We start from the raw sequence: 19,682 nt of genomic DNA on the forward strand, positions 1-19,682 counted from the left end.
TTTATCTTAAAAGCAAACAAAAACCCAAACAACAAAGCAGCAGCCAATACCTTAGAGCAAACCTGTAACAAGATAGTATGCATAACTGAAGTACATTATCATATGTTTTATGTTAACACCATCTACCATAGATATTTTTCTCATCTGTCAGGTAACCGGTGAACCTTGGAAATAAGCATATTTAAAAGGTGTGCCACGAACTCCATAACAGTAAGTACCACGGAGATGCTGAGTATGAGGGAACAGATATCTCTATAGCATGAACTAGTGGCAAAGTACTGAAGAAATAAGTCAACGTGGTGGTATAATATCAGCAGAATGCTGACAGGCGATGAAGATAGCTAGTGGTGTTGGCATGTGTGGTCAGAGTACAGGGTAACTCCAACAACACGCTGAAGTGATCATAACTAAAGACAGCTGTATGAGCTGACAAGAGACATTAGGATGTGCAAAATACACCTATCATAGCACAGAGACATTAGAGCTTATCTAAATAAGCTGGGGCAAAGGGACTTGCATAGCCGTATTAGCACAGCACTACACGTGGACAATTTTCTTAACAGACCACACTCTAAAGAGAATGTAACCTAATACAGAAGAACTATAACATTCACTATACACACATACACTTTCATATTCAATATGGGGTACTTGGAAGTGAACACAACACAAGATGAAAACATTTAGATAGTCAAAAATCATCTGGAAAACAACCATATCATAATGTCAGCGCCCACTACTAACTATGTTCACGATTAAGACAACATGGGAACCATACTACAGTCTGCAGGGTTTCACATCCTTATAATGTAAAAATTATCACTTTATTATTTATATCACTCAGAACTGAAACACTCTTGTTTAGTACTCAAGGATATTTTTAGAATAGAGAAGAAAAAACACCAGACAGGAAAAGTCTTGCACCAGAACATCAGAAATAGAACAGACTTACATAAAACCAAACGGTTCAGGAGGGTCACAAAAATATTTAGTTTATGTTCCATACTGTCTGAACATTAATAGAAAGACAGAAAGATACAGGTATACAAATCTACAATGATGCAGAACCAACAACATTTGATACTAATACAACTTTGGTTGCCTCTGTTTTAAAATCTGACGAGCTTGGCACTAAAGGAAAAAAAATAATAGAGCTCTAGAAGGAGAGACAACACAGAACTGCATCACAGAATCATCACAGAATCATTTAGGTTGGAAAAGACCTCCAAGATCATCAAGTCCAGCCATCAACCTGCCCTATTGAGCCCCATTGCTAAACCAGGCCCTTTCATGCCACAGTACCACTGTAATGGTGACTGCTGAGAAAGCCATCAGGGCTGTGCCTTCTATCAGAATGTCACATGGAATTACAGAGAAGCTGTGCCTACTGTTGTGTTTTCTACTTTCTGTTTCTCAGAAACAAAACCCTCTCACAAAAATAGCCAAACTGCAGTAGAAGCAAGTTGGAGAGAGAAACCTGTATAAATGGATGTGGAGGGAGATGCACAGTGGATGAAGAACCACTTCCACTTTTTTTTTTCTATGAATGTCAATCAGTGAATCAATCCTCAAGAAAGAGGGACAAAAACAGCAATTAATATTTTGGATGTGCCCTATCCTGAGGAGGGTGGAGAGTCATGGTAAAAGGCTATGGAACCAACAAGGTCTGCATATTACATTGCACAGTAAAAATAAGACTATTTTTTACCAATATCAAAATGGTGACTGCAGCTTTATAGTGCTAAGACAATGAAGTATATTCCTGTGGTGTCGTCAAGGTAACCTGCAAGAATGTAGGTGTAAAATTCTGCTGGCTTTTATAATCAAACAAAGAACGAACTAAGTAGAAGGGAGCTGATGTATGCAGAATCTGAGTTTCCTTACAACTGAATTAGCTGAGACTTTTAGCTGAGAGCAAGAGTAGCCTCACTAAACCCACTGAAACTTCCCACCCACACTGAAAGCAAATAGCAGGAATAGGAACCAATCTGGAGAAATAATACCACTTCTTGATACATTGCTGTTGTGCTATTAAAGGATTGACCGCTGCTTCTTTAACTCTTTAGGCACTGCCAAGCACACATCTTGTGATCATATACCTAATGTTGGTACTCATGCTACCCTCTTTTTGTATTATGTTTAATTTCAAGCAATGCTTCTGAATTCTGATTTGAGTCATGACTCCTTCCCAACTGGGACATCCATAAGCATTCTTTTTGTCCCTTATGCTACCTTCCTGACTGGTTATTGAGTAAGTACTTCAAAGAGGTGATTGTGTGTAACACAAATAAATTTGACTTTGAAAAGGATGAACAGAAAAGCAGAAGACAACATAAGAATACATACTCTAACAGTTACCAAGGCTCTAAGGAGGATGGTAAGACTTGTTAAGCTCTTCTCAAATGACCATTTTATAACATTGGCACCACTATAGTGTTGGATTGGTAAAAGGAAAACAGAAAGTCTCCCTCCCTTTTGCCCACCTCCTCTCTTATAAGCATGTCACAGCCAGCACAGAGCCACGCTCATAGAAACCCTTGGGTTCACACTCCCTGCTCCTCAAAAAGGCAGTCTGGCTCATCAGCATCCATCAGAACTGTAACTGACAAACTCTGGAGGGCTTGGCTCTGCATAAATGGAAAAGAAATATCTCGCAGTGACTTCAGAGAGGTAAAATCCAAAGAAGCAGAATAATGATGCTAAGCAAACTAAAAAGATTAAAAAAACTCTTGAGACTGTTTTGCATAAGGCTACAACTATGAAGTGCTGGCACTGTCATGAAATTTGGAGTACACAATGAGATAATTTGCTTTTTAATACACCACACTTCTGTGTGTAGCCTTTGAACTCTACAAAAATGCTTAACTTCCCATGCACTTTTGCAATACTACAAACACTTGAACATTACAAGCAGAGATGAAAAAAAAAATAATCTTTTCAGTAGAATATTTTGTTATTTTGAAGTTTGCATATTCTACCTCAATATCCGTAAGCAGATAAGGTTCTTTTCCATGTGACTTGAAGAAACAAAGAAGGCTGATGCACAATTGCATTCAGTCACAGGCAGAAACTCTTACCAGACTCTATGTTGATTCACAGCCTGCTATTTCCTATGGCCTTAAGATAACAATCAAATGTAACAATGCTATTCTAATTCAGTTCCCTAATAAACAACCACCAATTCAAGAGTCTCTTGCTCCACCCCAGTTTTCACTTATCCAGCAAATATAAGTGTGATGTAGATGGAACCCAGGTGATACTGTCTTACCAATCCCAAATCCCCTTCACCTGGAACCTAAATTTTTCCCTAAAGTTATACTGCAATATATATGATGAAATGGAGGTGTGGCACTATCTTTCCCAGTCTGAAGTGTTGGAATTAGTTCTAATAACAAACAAAAAGCAATCCTGGTCATGTAGCAATTTGTACAGAGTTAATTAAATGGTTGCACCAGTATGAATGTCTAAAATAAGCAGCTCTAATTTCAGGACTTTGGAATGATTTACAAACCACTACAGAAATTCTGAATGTTTCTTAGAGTCAGTAATGAATGAAAACAAATTATTTAAAGAGTAATATATCTAAACCACAAATACATGAGCTTTTAAGAATCACTCTGAAGTGGAATAAAGGCAGCAAAAAATATAAGGACTACATAAGTGGTTTGCAGAAGCCATGTGAGACTTCTACATCACCGTGAGGAATGGTACCCCTTCCCTCCCTCTGACCTGGAACACAACCCAGGCTCACAACTCCCAAATATTTCAACAAACTTCACCTGTTTGGAAAGAGGGTGGAACCAGTCCATGCCCTTCTTACACAGGTGTTTGACAAACCTCTCTTCAGATGTTTATAAACTCAATAAGCCAAGATAGAAAATGCATTAGGAAAGCAAAGGAGCACAGAATTCTTAAAGGCATCTTAGCAAACCTGACTGCTCTCCTATACCAACACCTTCACTGTCTTCTGTCACACCGACCCACAAATCCCTAACAGATTTGCACCAGGTAAGGTTGAGGATGGATATCACATCCAACAGATATGATACAGAACTGCTGCTCAGTACAAAAAATAAAAAATAAAAAATTCAGCTCTGCAAGAAGCAAAAGGAACTGAAAAATAGGAGCCTCTGACTGGCATAGGTCATAACAAAATCAGCTGCTTGGGGATATATAGCAACTTGGGGAAAGGTAAAGGTGGCAGGAGGAGATTGCAGCCACCACCTCAGTTTGATGCTAAAAAGCTCTGCCTTCCCCTGCACCAGCAGGCAGTATGCATGCTAATTGGGACACATGGTTGATAGAACACTATGAAGTAAGATGAATCTATTGATTTTGCTTGTAAACAACAAATGCATCCACAGACTAACAGACATCACGTTGTGATCTGTGAAGGTGTGCTAACTTCATGGCATCACCACCTGGCACTCCATCTTGCACAAAGTTGAAATGAAAAAAAATATCTTGGCTGTGTGTGTGGAATTGGCTCATTGCACACTGGGTGAAAGAACCTCAGCTGTGGGACAAAGGAGTGCAGAGCTCAAAGCATGGCAACGGCCCTCAGATTTCCTGGAGAAAACTCAGAAGCAGCATGATGGCCTCGCTGGAACAGGTTGTCCAGGGAGGTTGTGGAGTCTCTTTCTCTGGAGATATTCAAAACCCCTCTTGACACCTACCTCTGTGACCTATTGTAGGGAACCTGCTTTAGCAGGGGACTGTGCTCCATCGATCTCTAGAGGTCCTTTCCAACCCCTGCGATTCTCTGACCCCTTTCTCCTAAGGGATATTATCAGGATGGATTGCATAGGGGTGATACCTTCAAAGTTCACTGCTAAGATAGCACATGCCAACTTCTACTTGAGTCAAAGTGAATGGGAGAGATGCATGCTGAATCCTAGTTGCTGGCGGAGAGATCTAAAATGAAGGAGTGTGCTGAAGCAAATTCTTCCAGCACTGCAAAGTTAAGGGAAACTGCTAAAAACAAATAATGCTTACAGAAATCAAAACCCAGCAGATGGGATTCAGTTCCCTCAAACAGTGCCTTAGCAAATCTGCCTGAACACAATAAGAGTCTTGATTCTTCAAGACTGCAGGGGACATCAGTGGGAAGGGCTGCAGCCAAGTGAGCCTCAGATATTGCTCTGAGAAGGGACTAGAACCACAGAGAGAACAGAAGTAGTTGAAATTCAAGATTTTCTGCAACAACTGCAAAAAAGAATAGCTTTTGTTTCATCTAAGAATAAAACTGATTTTAGGAACACTGAACACAATGGGAATTTTGAAATACTGTTTTGAAAAATAAAGCATTTTGCTTCAATTGCCTGAATGAAAGCTTCAAGCTGCTGAGAAAAGTGATGGCCCAGTGTTCATCCTGTCACACAGTGGTGATGTTAGCAAATATTGCCCTTGACATCTCTTTATCTCTGATTTCACTACAGAATAGAAGCAGTTAAGATCACTTAAACCAAAATGTTGACAACTGTTCACTATCTGCAATCAGACTTCGAGAAATACTAGAAATACAGCTGGAATCACCAAAGCTTAACACAGAATATGTTAGAGAAGAGTTGAATATTCTCAGAAATAAAAGCCTTGTCTATTTCAAACTGATCACTTCAAAAAACAAGGAATTTGATTTTTTGCATGTATTCATCAATAGGAAATAAAACTAGGATTATAACTCTTACAGCAACTGCAAAGACAAAATCTTTGAGATCTGAGGACAAGATAACCAATGTGAAAAAAAAAAACCCACTCTGTATGGAGTTCAAAGTCTGATGATATGAAATAGAACAAAGAAGAATAGCTTATTAAATAAATGAGGGAAAGAGAATCTCCAAAACTAGTTTTACTTATATGTTTACTGGTATTTTCTTCAGAAGAAGAATGAATAAAAATACTGTTTTGCACAACCATTCTGTACTGTTAAAATTATTACTAATTATTACACAGTACTGCTTCCCACTGGGAATTTTGAACATAGCAGAAGAAAAAAAAATCATGTTCTCACTGCCTTAAAACCTTTAACTGAGGAGAATAAAAACAGGTAATCATATTTTGTAATCATATATGTTTTGTAATCACCTACTGTACTTAATTAATCTGTTAGATGTCTATATACCATTTTCTATAAGATGGTTTATAAGATGGTATATAAAAGGGTTAAAAAAGACATATAGAGAGAGTTGTCCCTTATAACTACAAACTAAGAATGGCAGGTACCCAGTAATCATCAGTTTAAATATGGTGGTAACCTTCTCAGACAAATACATAGAGTGAGAGAGGCCATGCAGAATCTTCCCACACTTCGCTTCTTCTTAACCATGATTTATGTATGCCACTACATCTCAAAGAGGAGACATTTGTGCAAGTATAAACATGGGAGAAAAATAAGAGTTCAACTGCAAAACACCTAATTTCTCATAAAGCTAGAAAGCAGTCCTTGCAGAAGTTTTCATGAACGTTAGTATTTCATGAAGGCACTAACACAGACATCTATGGCTTTAAAGCTAGTATGAGGTTTTGATAAGAGAAAAGTCAAAACAATGATGCTGAAGCAGAAACCTCATATACTTCACCTTCCAACTTCACATCTCTCACCATCAAGTTCTCCTGATTTTCTGCTAGGAAGGTTGTGTAGGTATGTAAACACACACATATAATTCAATTCTGCTATCCAACTTCCGAATGAAATTTCTTTTCTAGGCAGTAGTATTCAAATAATGCAGTTATTTCCAGGAGAATCTAGAACATTACATGCCATGTACTTGAATTTCACATTTTTCTCTATGTAGAACTTCTATGACTGTGGCTGGCAATAAATTATACATAAATTTGAAAATGTTATAAATAAATTTTCTACGTTACCTTCATTTGCAGCAAGGAAAATCTGTTCATCAGTAACTATTTTCCATTCAGCTTAATAGCTCGCACTTTTTAAACAAGACTACAAACTGTACCATGAGTATTTGTTTTGCCCATGGTAAGAAATGAACGACCGAAAGCAATCAAAGATTCTCAGTGTTTGATTTTGCTTCCAAAAAACAACCCATTTAGAAGTCCCAAATGAGACATTTTAGGACCAACTGCATTAAATTATGTTCTGAGAGTCCAGCAAGTCAGAACACAAATGAAGAATAAAATAGCCATATTTCCTTTAGTGAAATGAGCATCCATTGTATAATAATAATAAAAAAGACAATTTGCTGTTATTATTTGATTACATTCTTGTTTTGAAGTGTAAGAGCTGAAGTTTTCACAATTATTTTGAACAATTCAAAACTTGAAAACGCAAATATTCTCACTAGCCTTGATATGCAGTTTAAAGCGAAAGCAGAATATACCAGATCCATTTCAAACTGTTTTAGATTCTAGTCTGTTGCTGTGATCCCAATCATCCAGAACTCATTATCCATCAAGGGAATGCAGTCACCACAGGACGAGTACATCAGCTACCCATTTCCAGTAAGTGAAGAGCTGCATCAGCAACAGTAAGGAATCTTTTTTTTTAGCACTCTCAGCACAGCTGAGGTGCTGTTTACCCCCTTATAACTAGGATCTAAGCTATCTAAGACTGAAAATAAGAGAAGTGAGGTCAAAATTCACATAACCAGAAAAATAGGTATCACATACCTTTGTGGTATATAAAACATGTGCTGTGGAGGAGGTTTGTAGAGGACTCCTTCATACACAGGCCACAAACCGCTTAAAATTCTGAAAAGTGAACTCTTTCCACACCCATTGGGACCAGTGATTAAAAGGTTCATGCCCTCTTCAACCTACAGCAATAATGAAAGCGAAAGGATGTCACTATGCAGTGCTCTAAGACCCTAGAGGGAGTTATGCAGGCATTTATACCGAATTATTAACCCTTCTCATTAATTACCCGTGTATTTTTTTTAATGCAATCATTCTGGAAACAGTAGAATTAGATCCAGCAAAATAAAGTCTGAATGTTTCTATAAGTGATGCTAATTATGTCATAACATCAATCCACCACAGTCAGAATCAATTATTTCTTTGACAATTAGGTCCAAAATTGTTAACGGCACAAAGAGCAGTGCTATGCCATCAGTAATAGTAATTTAAGCTATGTGAGCCAGATCAAACGATGAGGAAAATTTAATTACCAGTGTTATTTTGGGTGCAATACATTCAGTTTCACTCATTTAAATAGTACTCTGTGTATATACATGCATATATTCATACAAAATCACAATGTCAATATTTTATAAACACTGGCTGTTACGTTATAATTACATTAGATAATGTCTTTATTGAGTCAAATAAATAAATATAACTGTCCCTTTGGATGTAAAGCTGCAATTTTACTAATCTGAAATTCCTACACTGGAGCCATTGGAAGCTTTGCTGTAACTAGGATCCTGTACTGCTAATTGAACTACTCCAGTTCCACACAGAAGTCATAAGAGAAAAACTCAGCTTTAGCTAAGTTAAAAGAGCTGCAATTATTCACATTACCATTCCAGTAATTTCAACTGTTTTTAAAAATAATACCACCTACACTGGGACATAAGATCAGCAAATACATGGGAGAAATTTGGTAAAGTACAGAGAGCAGGTACCAAGTGTAGCTACAACAGTCTTCTAAAAACTCAATTTTTTTTATTAAAGTCTCCACTTTTACAGTGTAACAGATTGTGAAACTGCCAACTATTAGTACTGTTCTTTGTGGGTCAGGTAAAACTAACCACAGACTCAGCTTTTTCACTGTTGCTGTCCACTCAGACTTGTAAAGGTGCCCATGCGAGTTACGCACCCCGATCTTACTGAAATTACCTCAGATGGATGTGGATTCTCACATATGCCTTTTAATACCCTAAGTCTAATTTTTCATGTGCCAGCAGCGCTAGAAATCCTTTCTTCTTTTTGTTTGAGCACTACACATGTCTGCCTCTACAAAACTACCATGCCTACCTTTCTGGACTTTCCCTTTTATCCATATGCTCCGCCAAGTACTTAACATAAGGTACATGAATTCTGTGCTGTTTGTGTTAATGTGATGGCAACAATCAGAAGGTTCTTGCATATCATCTTACTTTGAAGTTTAGTCTGGAAACCACCACATCGCCATTCGGAGTAATAATAGGAACATCGTCACAAATAATTCCATGTTCAACATCAATAACTTTTCCTAGAACAAAAAAAAAGCAACACTTTTTGTAGTTAAAATTGTAGTTAAAAAAAAAAAAAAGTATGATACATAAGTATTAAGTAAACTTAATTCTCATTCCCTAATGTCAAGAGTGCTAGACAACCATAGTGTGCTTTTAAACCTTGTAATCAGAAATGCAATTTGACAGTACTTCTGTACAGATGTATACAATCATTTTCCAACTTTAAAATTCTGAATTATTAGATACATTATTTGACATTATATGTATAGCAATATAATTGTCTGTTAAAAATATTCTAATACTTTCTGTATTTTCACAGTGTTCTTATTAATGGTGAATAAAAGGCAGAGCACAGTCATTCTTAAGGTACCTAAGTTTGTATTGGGCAATTTAAAAGGAGTATGTGTTGAAAAAGCCTGTTAAGAAGATGAATATTAAGAGTTCTCTTTTCTAACAATGGAAACGTACATGCATGTGAGCACGTGTACTTTTATCCACGTATAAATCCACTCTGCGGGGATTTCTGAAGCACCACGACTGAATGAAAAAGGAAAAGCAGCATACAATGGCTCTTGTCAGAAAAAGTACAGAGCCTGTGGCCTAGATTCATCTGGCCTCAATTCTGCTTAAGTCCTTGTGCCTAGCATTTCATACTGGCTAGCTGCCTCTGAGAGCCTGCAACCACTGTGTACCAATTGCTAGCCAGTGTGACGTGGGGGGAATTCAGGCTAGGCAAAACATGCTTCTGTGGTGGAATCAGAGCTCAGGGAAAGACTGCAGAGAAAAATGGAGAAGGGTATTACCACACTAGACCAAAAAAACACAAACAGCATTCTTCCACATCTGAACGTATTACCTTTTGTTTCTAAAATACAGAGTTATCTAAAACGTCCCCAGAATTACTTTGCTGCCTCAAATGAACTTTTCTTTTGTACTTGACAAAATGTAACAGCTGTGCAATGTCATTTATTTCAATGCCAGCCAAATATTGCAAAGATCTACAAGATTAAGGCATCAGCTGTTTCCACAGCTATCCACTACACTGCATCACACTGTTTTGAAGAGCCTTCTCAGAGGAGCATTGAGAAATTTGGGCTGAAGGGTAATGCTGTTGAAATTGTCAAAAAAAGTATTTCGTAAAGAGCGCTCTGGTGTTCTACATCCTAATGAGGTTTAAGCTTTCAGCAACCAGAGGTTGAGAACCAAGTTTTCCAAAACCAGAGAAAATAAAAAAGGGAGGTGGTGCTCAATGGAGCACAGTTAAGAAACAGATGAACACACAAAATGCTCTGTGGAGGGTCCAGACAGAAAGACAGAAGCACCAGAATGAAACAAGGTAGGAATGGGAGGAAGAAGCTGCATATTTATCAGATCATTTGGGAGATGGGGACAGAAATAGAGTTGTCAGCCCATTTCCAGTAAAATATAAGATGAAAAAATGACCGAAGGCTGGCAATCACTGAAAAAAAGTTATTACTTCTGTCAAAAACTACTGAACCAATTTCTCTTTCCCTCCTACCCTGAATAAAATAACAATGTTTTAAGACGAGAATGTTGCAGTCCCCAATAAATAAGTTTTTAAAATAGTATTAAAATAGTACAGTCAAAATACCTTTTTGACTCTAAATTTTCACAGAAAACATTTAAGCAATCTCTGTAGAAATGTTTTAGAAAAACACTGCACAAACACAAGGTTACAAAACAGCAGAAAGATAAAACGGAAGGCAACATGGTCCCTGGGGCACTAAAACTGAGAGAATGATTTGTTGAAGAAACAAAACCTGTTCATCTACTGCCCTCTGCACCAGCCAGGCATTCCCCTGGGAGAAAGATATAAAAATGTGACTTAATTACCCTTGATTTCTAAGGGTCCATTGATATGTGATTCTGTTTTATCTTCACTCTTACTGTTGTTTTCAGAGCCTTGAATAACAGCAGTTCTCTTGTAGATGCCTCTCTTCACCTCATCGAAGACAGAAAACATGTTGTAGACGCGGGCTGTGTATCCTGCTAACTCAGTAACCTGAGAAACAACAAAGGCCTCACTTCAGTTATATTTCACGGATTCTGAAAACGAAATGCTTGGACTAAGATTCATGAAAAACATTCCCAGCTATTCTAAGTCAGTGTTTCTCAGATGTTACTCCAGAAAGACCAGAGATGCATCTTTTGTCACCTACCAATTCTTCTTCCTTTGAGATTCTGTCCTAATCAAATTGTCACCCACAGCTTCCCCCAGCCAGCAGACTCAGATAGGTAGAGTGGGGCAGATGTCAGGCAACATAACTTACTATTGCTCCAGTAAATAAGGAGGTTACAGGGACTGCTCTTCTCTATTGATCAGAACAGTCTTCAACCTAGGGAGAATTCCCACTAGATAGTTCAAAATAGCCTATTCTACAAGAGAAGAATATTTCCACATTTTCCAGGAAAATCCAGGTTGACAGCAGTGACAAAAACAGGCACTCATAATTACTTGTTTATTTCCCCGTGTTCTCCAAACCTCCATTGAGAAAGATGTGCTTCTCCTGTGTGCAATGGTAGCACCAGGGCACGTACTAAGGAAAAATACAGCACAGAAAAGAAATTACTGTCCTATCATCTGCTTGCCGAAGTACTGGAGCCTAATCTGAGACCCTGGATTGCAGATGGGAATTTTTTAAATAATGAAGTCTCTTAAAGAGCTTTAAGACCTTTTTAATCCTTTTATCTCAGTTACCACCTGATGAAAACAGGAAGAACAGATCTCTTCTCCAGGAAATTTCTTGTTCATAGGCACTGACATCAAGAACTCCCAAAGAACTACCTCCATCTGCTGGCAGCAAAGAATTAAACCTGGGCATCTTATTATGTATAAATTATGAGATGCTTTTAAAAACAAATATTTTTATAGTAAATGGAGAGAGCAAGATGAGAATAGCATGAAAATCAGCATAAGATTATAAAATAATTAGCTTGCTGTAGATGTTGCTGTAGATGTAGAAGAGCCGATCTCATCTGCAAGCTGAACAGTGCTGACTGGAAGATGGGTGCTTTGGCAAGAACTGTCATATTGGAAACTGCCCAAATCACAAAGCAGGAATTATAAACTGGTGGAAGTACTGCAGAATTTCTTTAAGAAAAGTGCAGAAGTAAATTTAAGATAGAAGCTCAAAGAACTGCTTTTTTGATCTCATGAGGTCTGCATTATAATTTCACTATGTGATAAATCACATGAGTTTGTTCAGCTGTTGCTACTACGTTGTGGGGGTTTGTGTTTCCAAAAACTAAATGCACAATGTTTGTAAGTCCCCACGCACATCATATAAATGACTTAAATAATGAAAATAAAGCAGAATAACATGAGTGCATAATAGGTTGTCTGGCAGTCACTCTGGAGCAAAGGTCAGGCAGGGAAACAGCAAAAGCAGCATAGGTCAAAATCACAGTCCATTAGAAGAAATCTTTGTGAAAAAACAACACAGACTCTGACCTTATCAGAGACTGTTTGAAGGTACCAGGCAACCCCCCCTCTTCCAATTTAAAAAGCTGCAGCTATTAAGGCTGGATTCCAAGTAAAGGAATTCATAATCTTTGCAGTGTGTTTCTCCTCCCACTGCCCTGGGAAAAGGCGTCCCCACCAAACAAACAAAAACGAACTCAACGAACACAGAATCACATTCAGAAGGAAACACTGAGAAGAGTAACAGCACTTCCTGGATTTTCATTTGCTTAATAGTCTATACCTAGAGAAATCCCCAGCAGAGAGGACAGATAGACTGGAACTAGGGTGATGACACCACAGCTGATCCTCCAGACAAACATCCTGCATTTCTGGGCTATTTGCAGTCATATGGCAGATTTTTCCTGCTAAAACTTCTCTGCTTTGCAAAATTACTTACAGATCACGAGGTTCAGAACACAGAATAGATGGCTTTACACTTTAAGCGGACAGGGAATAGGTATTCAATTCTTTTTTCATTTCATACACTTTTCAATCCCAACTTTTCAATCTCTTGAGAGTCCCAAGAAACTGACTGAGGACCAGCAGAAGACTCTGAACCTCTATTAGCCAGATTCAGAACTTCTGCTGCTCTCTGATGGCACCTGATCACAGGTGTCAAAGATAACGTCTACATGTTGCATCATATTGGCACCTGTGCACTTTAGACTCTTTGTGGACTCAACTCTAAAGACCAAACTATCAGTCCAAAGGTTGCCATGGATTTAGTTGTAATAGTATTTGCCTTAAAAAATAACTTTTTAATAAAATATTACATTAGATGTAATTCTATTTTTCTTTTAGTTCCTTCATGCTTTGCACATGACTGATGGATGATACCTCTTTATATGAAGACATAATCCTTTCAATAGCATCTGCACCAGAGATCAGTAGGTTTCGTGATGTGGTAAAAGCTTCTGTTCTTTCACTAACCATTGCCTGTTTCTGGCCATCTTCCAATTCTAAAAGTTAAAAAAAAATTAAATGAAGAAAAAATCTAACTGTATACAAACAACCTTTCAGAAAGATTTGTTAAATGTAATTAACATAGACAACTTGGTAACAATGAGTAAAGAGAGCATATTAAATGCATTTTCTTGCATCAAGTATTATACTTTTACACTATTTCTCTACTCAGGTAATTTCGTCTTAACACATAATTATCCAATTTACAATTTTTCAAAATATGAAAAAGTGCAACCCAAGCACTGATCTGAAGCAGATTTTTGATAGCACTTTTTACTGCTTTTGCATATTTGTTTTCAGCCTTACTTATTCACTTACTTATTTACAAGAGACACATATATCTACACGCAAACTTGGCAACGTGGCAGTATTCCTATAAGAAAGCAGTAGGTTCTTTTCTTATTAAAGATGTGTTTAAATAGGATACCTCTCTCACAACAGTTTCTCTGTTCATCAGACCCAGAAGAAGAGTACAAATAATACTCTTCCACTTGGGAACTGCCTCACCTCCCTGACAAGATCAGACTCTAGAAATCTACATGCGGTATCAAAGCCAGATGTATCTTTCTGTCTCTATTAGATATGTGGATCTATATTCTATTTTTTTTCATTCACATTCAAAAATGTATCCCTACATAATTAAGTCTGAATCACTGAAATATTGTATGGATCATCTGTGGAAAACTTCTTATATTTCTCAATATATTAACTTTGCTTATATACCTCAGCTATATGTTTTTCCTGTCCTCAGATGTTTTTACAACATAACTTTTTAATAATATACTCAATCATGCAGTACTGTGTACAATCTAGCCACCTTAACCACAATGAGAAGCACGGTTTAAAAAAATAAAAAGAGAAGACAGTCTCTTGCAAAGAAAGGAGGGATTATGAAACTCGTGCACACATGGTCCTCATTTATTTACGATGTCATTTTCACTCCAAGAAGAGTAAACTTTGGTGACAGCAAGAATTCCACTAACTTACTGCTATAAACTAAACTGAAATTTGTTTCTGATGTCTCAGAGAGCCAAATTTAACCAGTCTTGTTGGGATTATAGCCCATGCAGCTCACAGTAAGTAGAACTACCAAAACCAAATCACTTAGGAACTGGCCATGGTTTCACTTCATTAAAGCAGCACCTCCTCCTGAATGCCTTCGCTTACTGCTGTTTCCAGCACCCAGGCTAGCTCATTTGGAGATCTCTACCATGCATTTTAAGCATACTTCAAGGGGGGGCTTTTTGTCAAATTAAAATTATAGCTAATTTATGAGCGTTCCACTGCTTCAAAACATCTCCTGCGTATCAAACACACTGAGATGACTTTAACTTTTTGTCCAAGACATTCTTCCTATGGCTTGCCTCCTGTTCAAAGAGGTGAGACAATATAACAGTGCAGACAGACTGTCCCTACTTCACATAGTCTTAACAGTTCCCTTTTCATTTACATAACTGATACTCCTTCTTGTTTTATAAACAAAGAGTCCATTATGTCTAGAAAAATCAGCCTTATTTTCAAAATGGCTACTTCTCAGCAACTGATGAGACATCTGGAGCACCAAAGATTTAATGCAGCAAGAATGAGAAATGTCATCAAATAAGAATCTTCACTTTGCCAGCTAACTTCCTCACAGATTTGAATCTTAAATATCACTATTAAAAATTATACCTTTCTTTAATTTTTACTACAGGATACACACACACACACATACACACACACATATATATATATATATTTTAGGATTCTTTTTGTTCCCTGAAGAAGTATACAAAATCTGCCACTTTACACTCAGGTCTGGTCACAGAACCAGCTTTATGCATTTACTTTATTCTAGCGATTTGTCCTGAAGTCCAACATCTGTTCCTTCAGATGTGAAGCCCCTGACCTGCTGAGGCATAAAGGCACTGCTTTGCCAGCTAGATAAATGTTTGATCCAAGTTAATTCTGTTTGATTCTTTCAATACTTGCTATACACTGGTTCTGACAGTGTTGTCAGTATTAATTACATGTTTATGAAGCATCATTACAATATGCCTGAGGACTCCATAGTAAGTTTTGTGTTCTAACATTATGTTGCTGGTACAAATATTCTTCTACTTTAGAACATGAATTATCTCTGTAACTTCTTTTCCTCCTACATTTCAAAAATACTTATCGAAAGAGTACTCATGAGTAGCATGAATGCCATTTAGTTTATCATGCACACAAATCAGTTATCCATGATTTGTTCTATATACTTTCACTGTGACTGAATCCTTACAAATCACATTCTTTTTCATTTCTTTAATTCATGCTGGGAAGATATCACCAGGGAGATACTTAGAACGTGCAGTTAAATGACTTTTCTTTGACTGCACTCATTCTCATCCTAGCAGACGAACTCTTACACTGAGGATGACATCTCAAACTGACAGTAACTCTCACTCAGCACTTCTGTTGTGCTGATAACCTTCACCAGTTGCATGAGATGGAACAGCTCCTCCACACCCTTCTGCTTGGAACAGGACCTCCTGATATTTTTGAAGCTGTTAGCAGGATGCCAGCCAAGGTGCTGATATGGTGTCCCCCGGAGCTACGTGACAGGCAGCAGCTCAGGCAGCTGAGCACCCAGCCACGTGGAGGCACAATTGTGACATCACTAAATAATGTGTAGGCACGTCAAACTGAACCTGTCAACTGACATGAACAGTCCTGATTTGAAATGTCATTATGGAACCATGCACTGAAAACAACACACTTATTCCTGTTTAAATGTACCAATTTCAGAACTCATCCTTTTGCTCATATTGTAGCATCCACGTGACATTTTCAGTGGTTCCACCTGTGCATAAAGCAACCTGCCTGCTGAGGCAAAATCCCTCACTTGTCCTCATCCCCCCTCCCTAACTACCTTTCTTTCTGCTCTCTTTTTCTTATAGCATCTAGAAAAACAACTTTACTTGAGTCTCAGTTCACTTCTTGGAGAAGTTACGTCAAGAGGATATCAAAAACACTGCCATCAAAATTTGAAACGTGAACTTCACTGCTCTTCTCTCAGTGAGTCACGGAAAACAGCAGTTCCTAGCAGTCAATGTGTAATAACTAGCCATAATTACACTGTGGTTTACAGAACGAGGAGATAAGCTTTCTAGGAAAGCTAGCAAGGAGTATGGTTTTGTAAAATAGCAGGAGTTGCTACAAGAACCAGCATGCTATTCCAACAACAGGCAGTGAAAAAGAACTGCAACTGTCATTATAATCTCATGGGAGTACCCTTTAAGTCCCAGATGATAACTCTGTCAGGTTTGTGCCCTAAGCTGTATCTTTTGCATTGCTCCTCCCTCAGCTGACTTGCTATGCCTGAGTTACGCCACGGATGTGGTAAAGAAAAGGCTGTGAACAGTAAAGAAACATGAACGACACTGAAGGAAAGCAGTCATCTGAGGATGTAGCTTTACAGAACCATTTGAAAATAAGTAAAAATGGTATTACCACCATCTGCAAATCCCGTTGCGGTGATGATGGGCACAGCAACCATGACCATGCCACAACTACTCCAGACGTACTTCATCAGGAACTGCTCTATCATGATGTACCATAAGCGTTTGGATAAAATGAGATTCATTTGATCTGCCAAAGCCTTGTAGCTTTTTTGCAGTTGTTTCATTTCTACCTGTAGTTAAAAAAAAATAATAATTAATTTATACAGTACAGCAAAAATAGATATGATGTGCAAGACGCATTCACACATGTGCATGAACTAATCAAGTATCCAGAGCTGCGGCCCCTGAGTGCCACCTCTTGTGCAATACTTCATCAACATAGTGCTGCACTCTCACAGCAGAAATGTGCAGTTTTATTGAAACCAACAGACTTGGTTCTTAGTTACATTGCTGTCCCTTAATACCACACTGGGGAGTTTTCAGTTCTTTTAGGATCTCTGATATATACAAGAAAAACATACGAGCAGCCACTATAGCTGACTCCAGCAATCAAAACAAGATTGATTCTACAACCTTAATGAAGATGCAGCTGAAGAGTTTCACAGCAAATGTTAACTCCTCAAATTGTAAAGTGTTTGGGGATCAGTTATCTCTGACTTAAATCTCCGAAGTTCATTGCTGAAATGTAATGCTTCTTGTTTTTGTGAACAGCCTGGAGGAAGTGAGAATTATCCCAAGAGGTTTAACAAGTCAAAGATAGTTCCAAGTCAGCATGACATCATGCACTCAGTTCAAGCCAGAAGATGTGGGAACAGAAGAAACTGTTTAATTTAGCTGCACTGCAAACACTACGATAGGCAGCTCTAGAGAACAACTGCTTCTACCAAAACAAACCACCCTCATTATATAATTGTTGCTTGGACTGAAAGAGTTGGCAACACCTCAGGCTAGTTACAGTTTTCAGTTTCCCTTTATGTGAAACCATTTGTTTTTCTAAGTCATGCTTGAAAGCTATGACAGCCAAAACCTTCTTCTAATAAAGATATGAAGAATTCCTTTGTAAGGTGTCTTTAAAATAACCCGTTAGTTTATGTAACTATGGCTGCTGAAGTACTGTACTTAAGCTATTTTAAGGCTCTGATGACTACATCTTTGCTTAGCTATGTAAAAGAGTGTCAAAGGTTGTTGTGGTCTCTGTGCTATCATGAAGTCTTCCCCTAGACTTTCTGCTGTGGCTCGCTAGTGATTCCTGCAGCACTGAAGCTGAGAGCTCACAAACAAGAAAGGGAAAAGAAAAGCCTGGAAGAGTTAAGCGGAATGCACTGGGTGGGGAAAAAAACAATACTGACGATTGGCTTTCTAGAACAGCACAGGGTACAGCTGCAAAACAGGAACGCTGTCAGAACACAAGGGAACTGCACTCTGCTCCCCCCAGACACTGCCTGTGAGATTGCATTTTCCTAGGAAACGGGAAGTGCGAGCTGTAAACAGGTTTAAATGTCAGAGAGACTAGAGTGCATGCAGAGGGCGGCAGGGGAAGCACGAGTTGGCTCTGGCACTGCAGAGCAAGCCCAGCACACTTGGATTTCCCTCCTTACCTTGTGTCCCCGGTAAAAGGCGATCTCTTCCACGTTGGCGATGATGCGTGAGTGCATGAAGCGCAGGTAGCCCTTCTTGTGTGCCTCCTCGGCCACCAGTTTGCCAAACTTAGGCGAGCAGGCTTTGAGCACGCGGGCCGTGGCGTAGACGACGAGGCCAGCCAGCAGCGTGGGCCCAATGGGGTTGGCACCCCGAGAGCGTGCCGTGCGGATCAGCGTGTAGGAGGTGAGCACCACATCCAGGATGGGCTTAGTGAGGTTGGAGTAGAGGTGTGCCACCGACTGCGAGAACATCATGATGTCCTCAGTGAGGGACTGGTCAGGGTTGGCCAGCCGCCCGTCCATGCTGATCACTCGGTAGTAGGTCTGGTTGGTGAAGTAGGTCTCGTAGGCATGATCCACCAGGCGCGTGCGGAAGGCGAGGGCCAGCTTGCACTCCAGGTACCGGATGGTGCTGTTGACGAACGTGGCCGGGATGGCGATCATCAGCCATTTGACCAATTTGACCACAAAGCTCCGCGGCTCTTTTTCCACGATGCTCTTCACGATCTTCCCGTCGAGGGCCGCCACGTAAATGGAGAGGAAGGTCCTGGAAACCAGCGCGACCGAGTGGAGGCACAGCAAGCCCAGTTCGGCGCTCACCAGCTTGGGGAAGAACAGCTTGCGCAGCTCCAGCAGCTGCTTCAAGAACTCCGCGTTGAGTGCCGGCGACGCTCTGCCCCGGCCGCCGCCGCCGCCCTGGGCCGCTCCCCGGCCCGCCTCAGCGCGGCAGCCCGCCCGCCTCAGCCGCCGCAGGAGGACGGGATAGAGCACCTTCATCCCGTACGCCGCGGCCAGCAGGCAGGCAGCGCGCTTCGCGGAGCCCGAGCGGCTCCATTGCAGCCGGCGGGCCGCCGCGCGCAGCATGTGGGTCATCGCACCCGCCCGGCAACGCTCCTAGCAGCGGCGGCGGCTCATGCCCGGCAGGAAGGCCGTCCCCGCGGGCTCCTCTCCGGGCCGCCGGGCCGGGCTCCCGGCGCCGCAGATGCCGAGTGAACGCTGCCTCCCCCGAGGTGACGGTTTCCTTCCCGGCCCG

The 19,682-nt window shown here is 39.7% G+C and overlaps 1 protein-coding gene across 2 annotated transcripts in view; it reads right to left on the reverse strand.

Annotated features, from left to right (window-relative positions):
* Positions 1 to 19,682, reverse strand: part of ABCD2 (ATP binding cassette subfamily D member 2) — a 40,610-nt gene extending 20,928 nt beyond the window's left edge. Inside the window, exons 1-6 of one of the 2 annotated variants that reach the window (XM_065743585.1) lie at positions 18,608 to 19,682; positions 17,062 to 17,239; positions 13,459 to 13,580; positions 10,992 to 11,160; positions 9,060 to 9,154; positions 7,633 to 7,778 (exon numbers count right to left, since the gene is read on the reverse strand). In XM_065743585.1, the coding sequence (XP_065599657.1) occupies positions 7,633 to 7,778; positions 9,060 to 9,154; positions 10,992 to 11,160; positions 13,459 to 13,580; positions 17,062 to 17,239; positions 18,608 to 19,522 (1,625 nt within the window). In that variant the 5' untranslated portion in view covers positions 19,523 to 19,682. Of the gene's footprint in view, positions 1 to 7,632; positions 7,779 to 9,059; positions 9,155 to 10,991; positions 11,161 to 13,458; positions 13,581 to 17,058; positions 17,240 to 18,607 lie in introns of both variants that reach the window. The other variant, XM_065743584.1, reaches the window with a different exon arrangement.

The sequence above is a fragment of the Cyrtonyx montezumae genome, unplaced genomic scaffold (genome assembly GCF_038088225.1).
Source record: "Cyrtonyx montezumae isolate F1298 unplaced genomic scaffold, pur_monq_1.0 scaffold_3, whole genome shotgun sequence".
Taxonomy (NCBI): domain Eukaryota; kingdom Metazoa; phylum Chordata; class Aves; order Galliformes; family Odontophoridae; genus Cyrtonyx; species Cyrtonyx montezumae.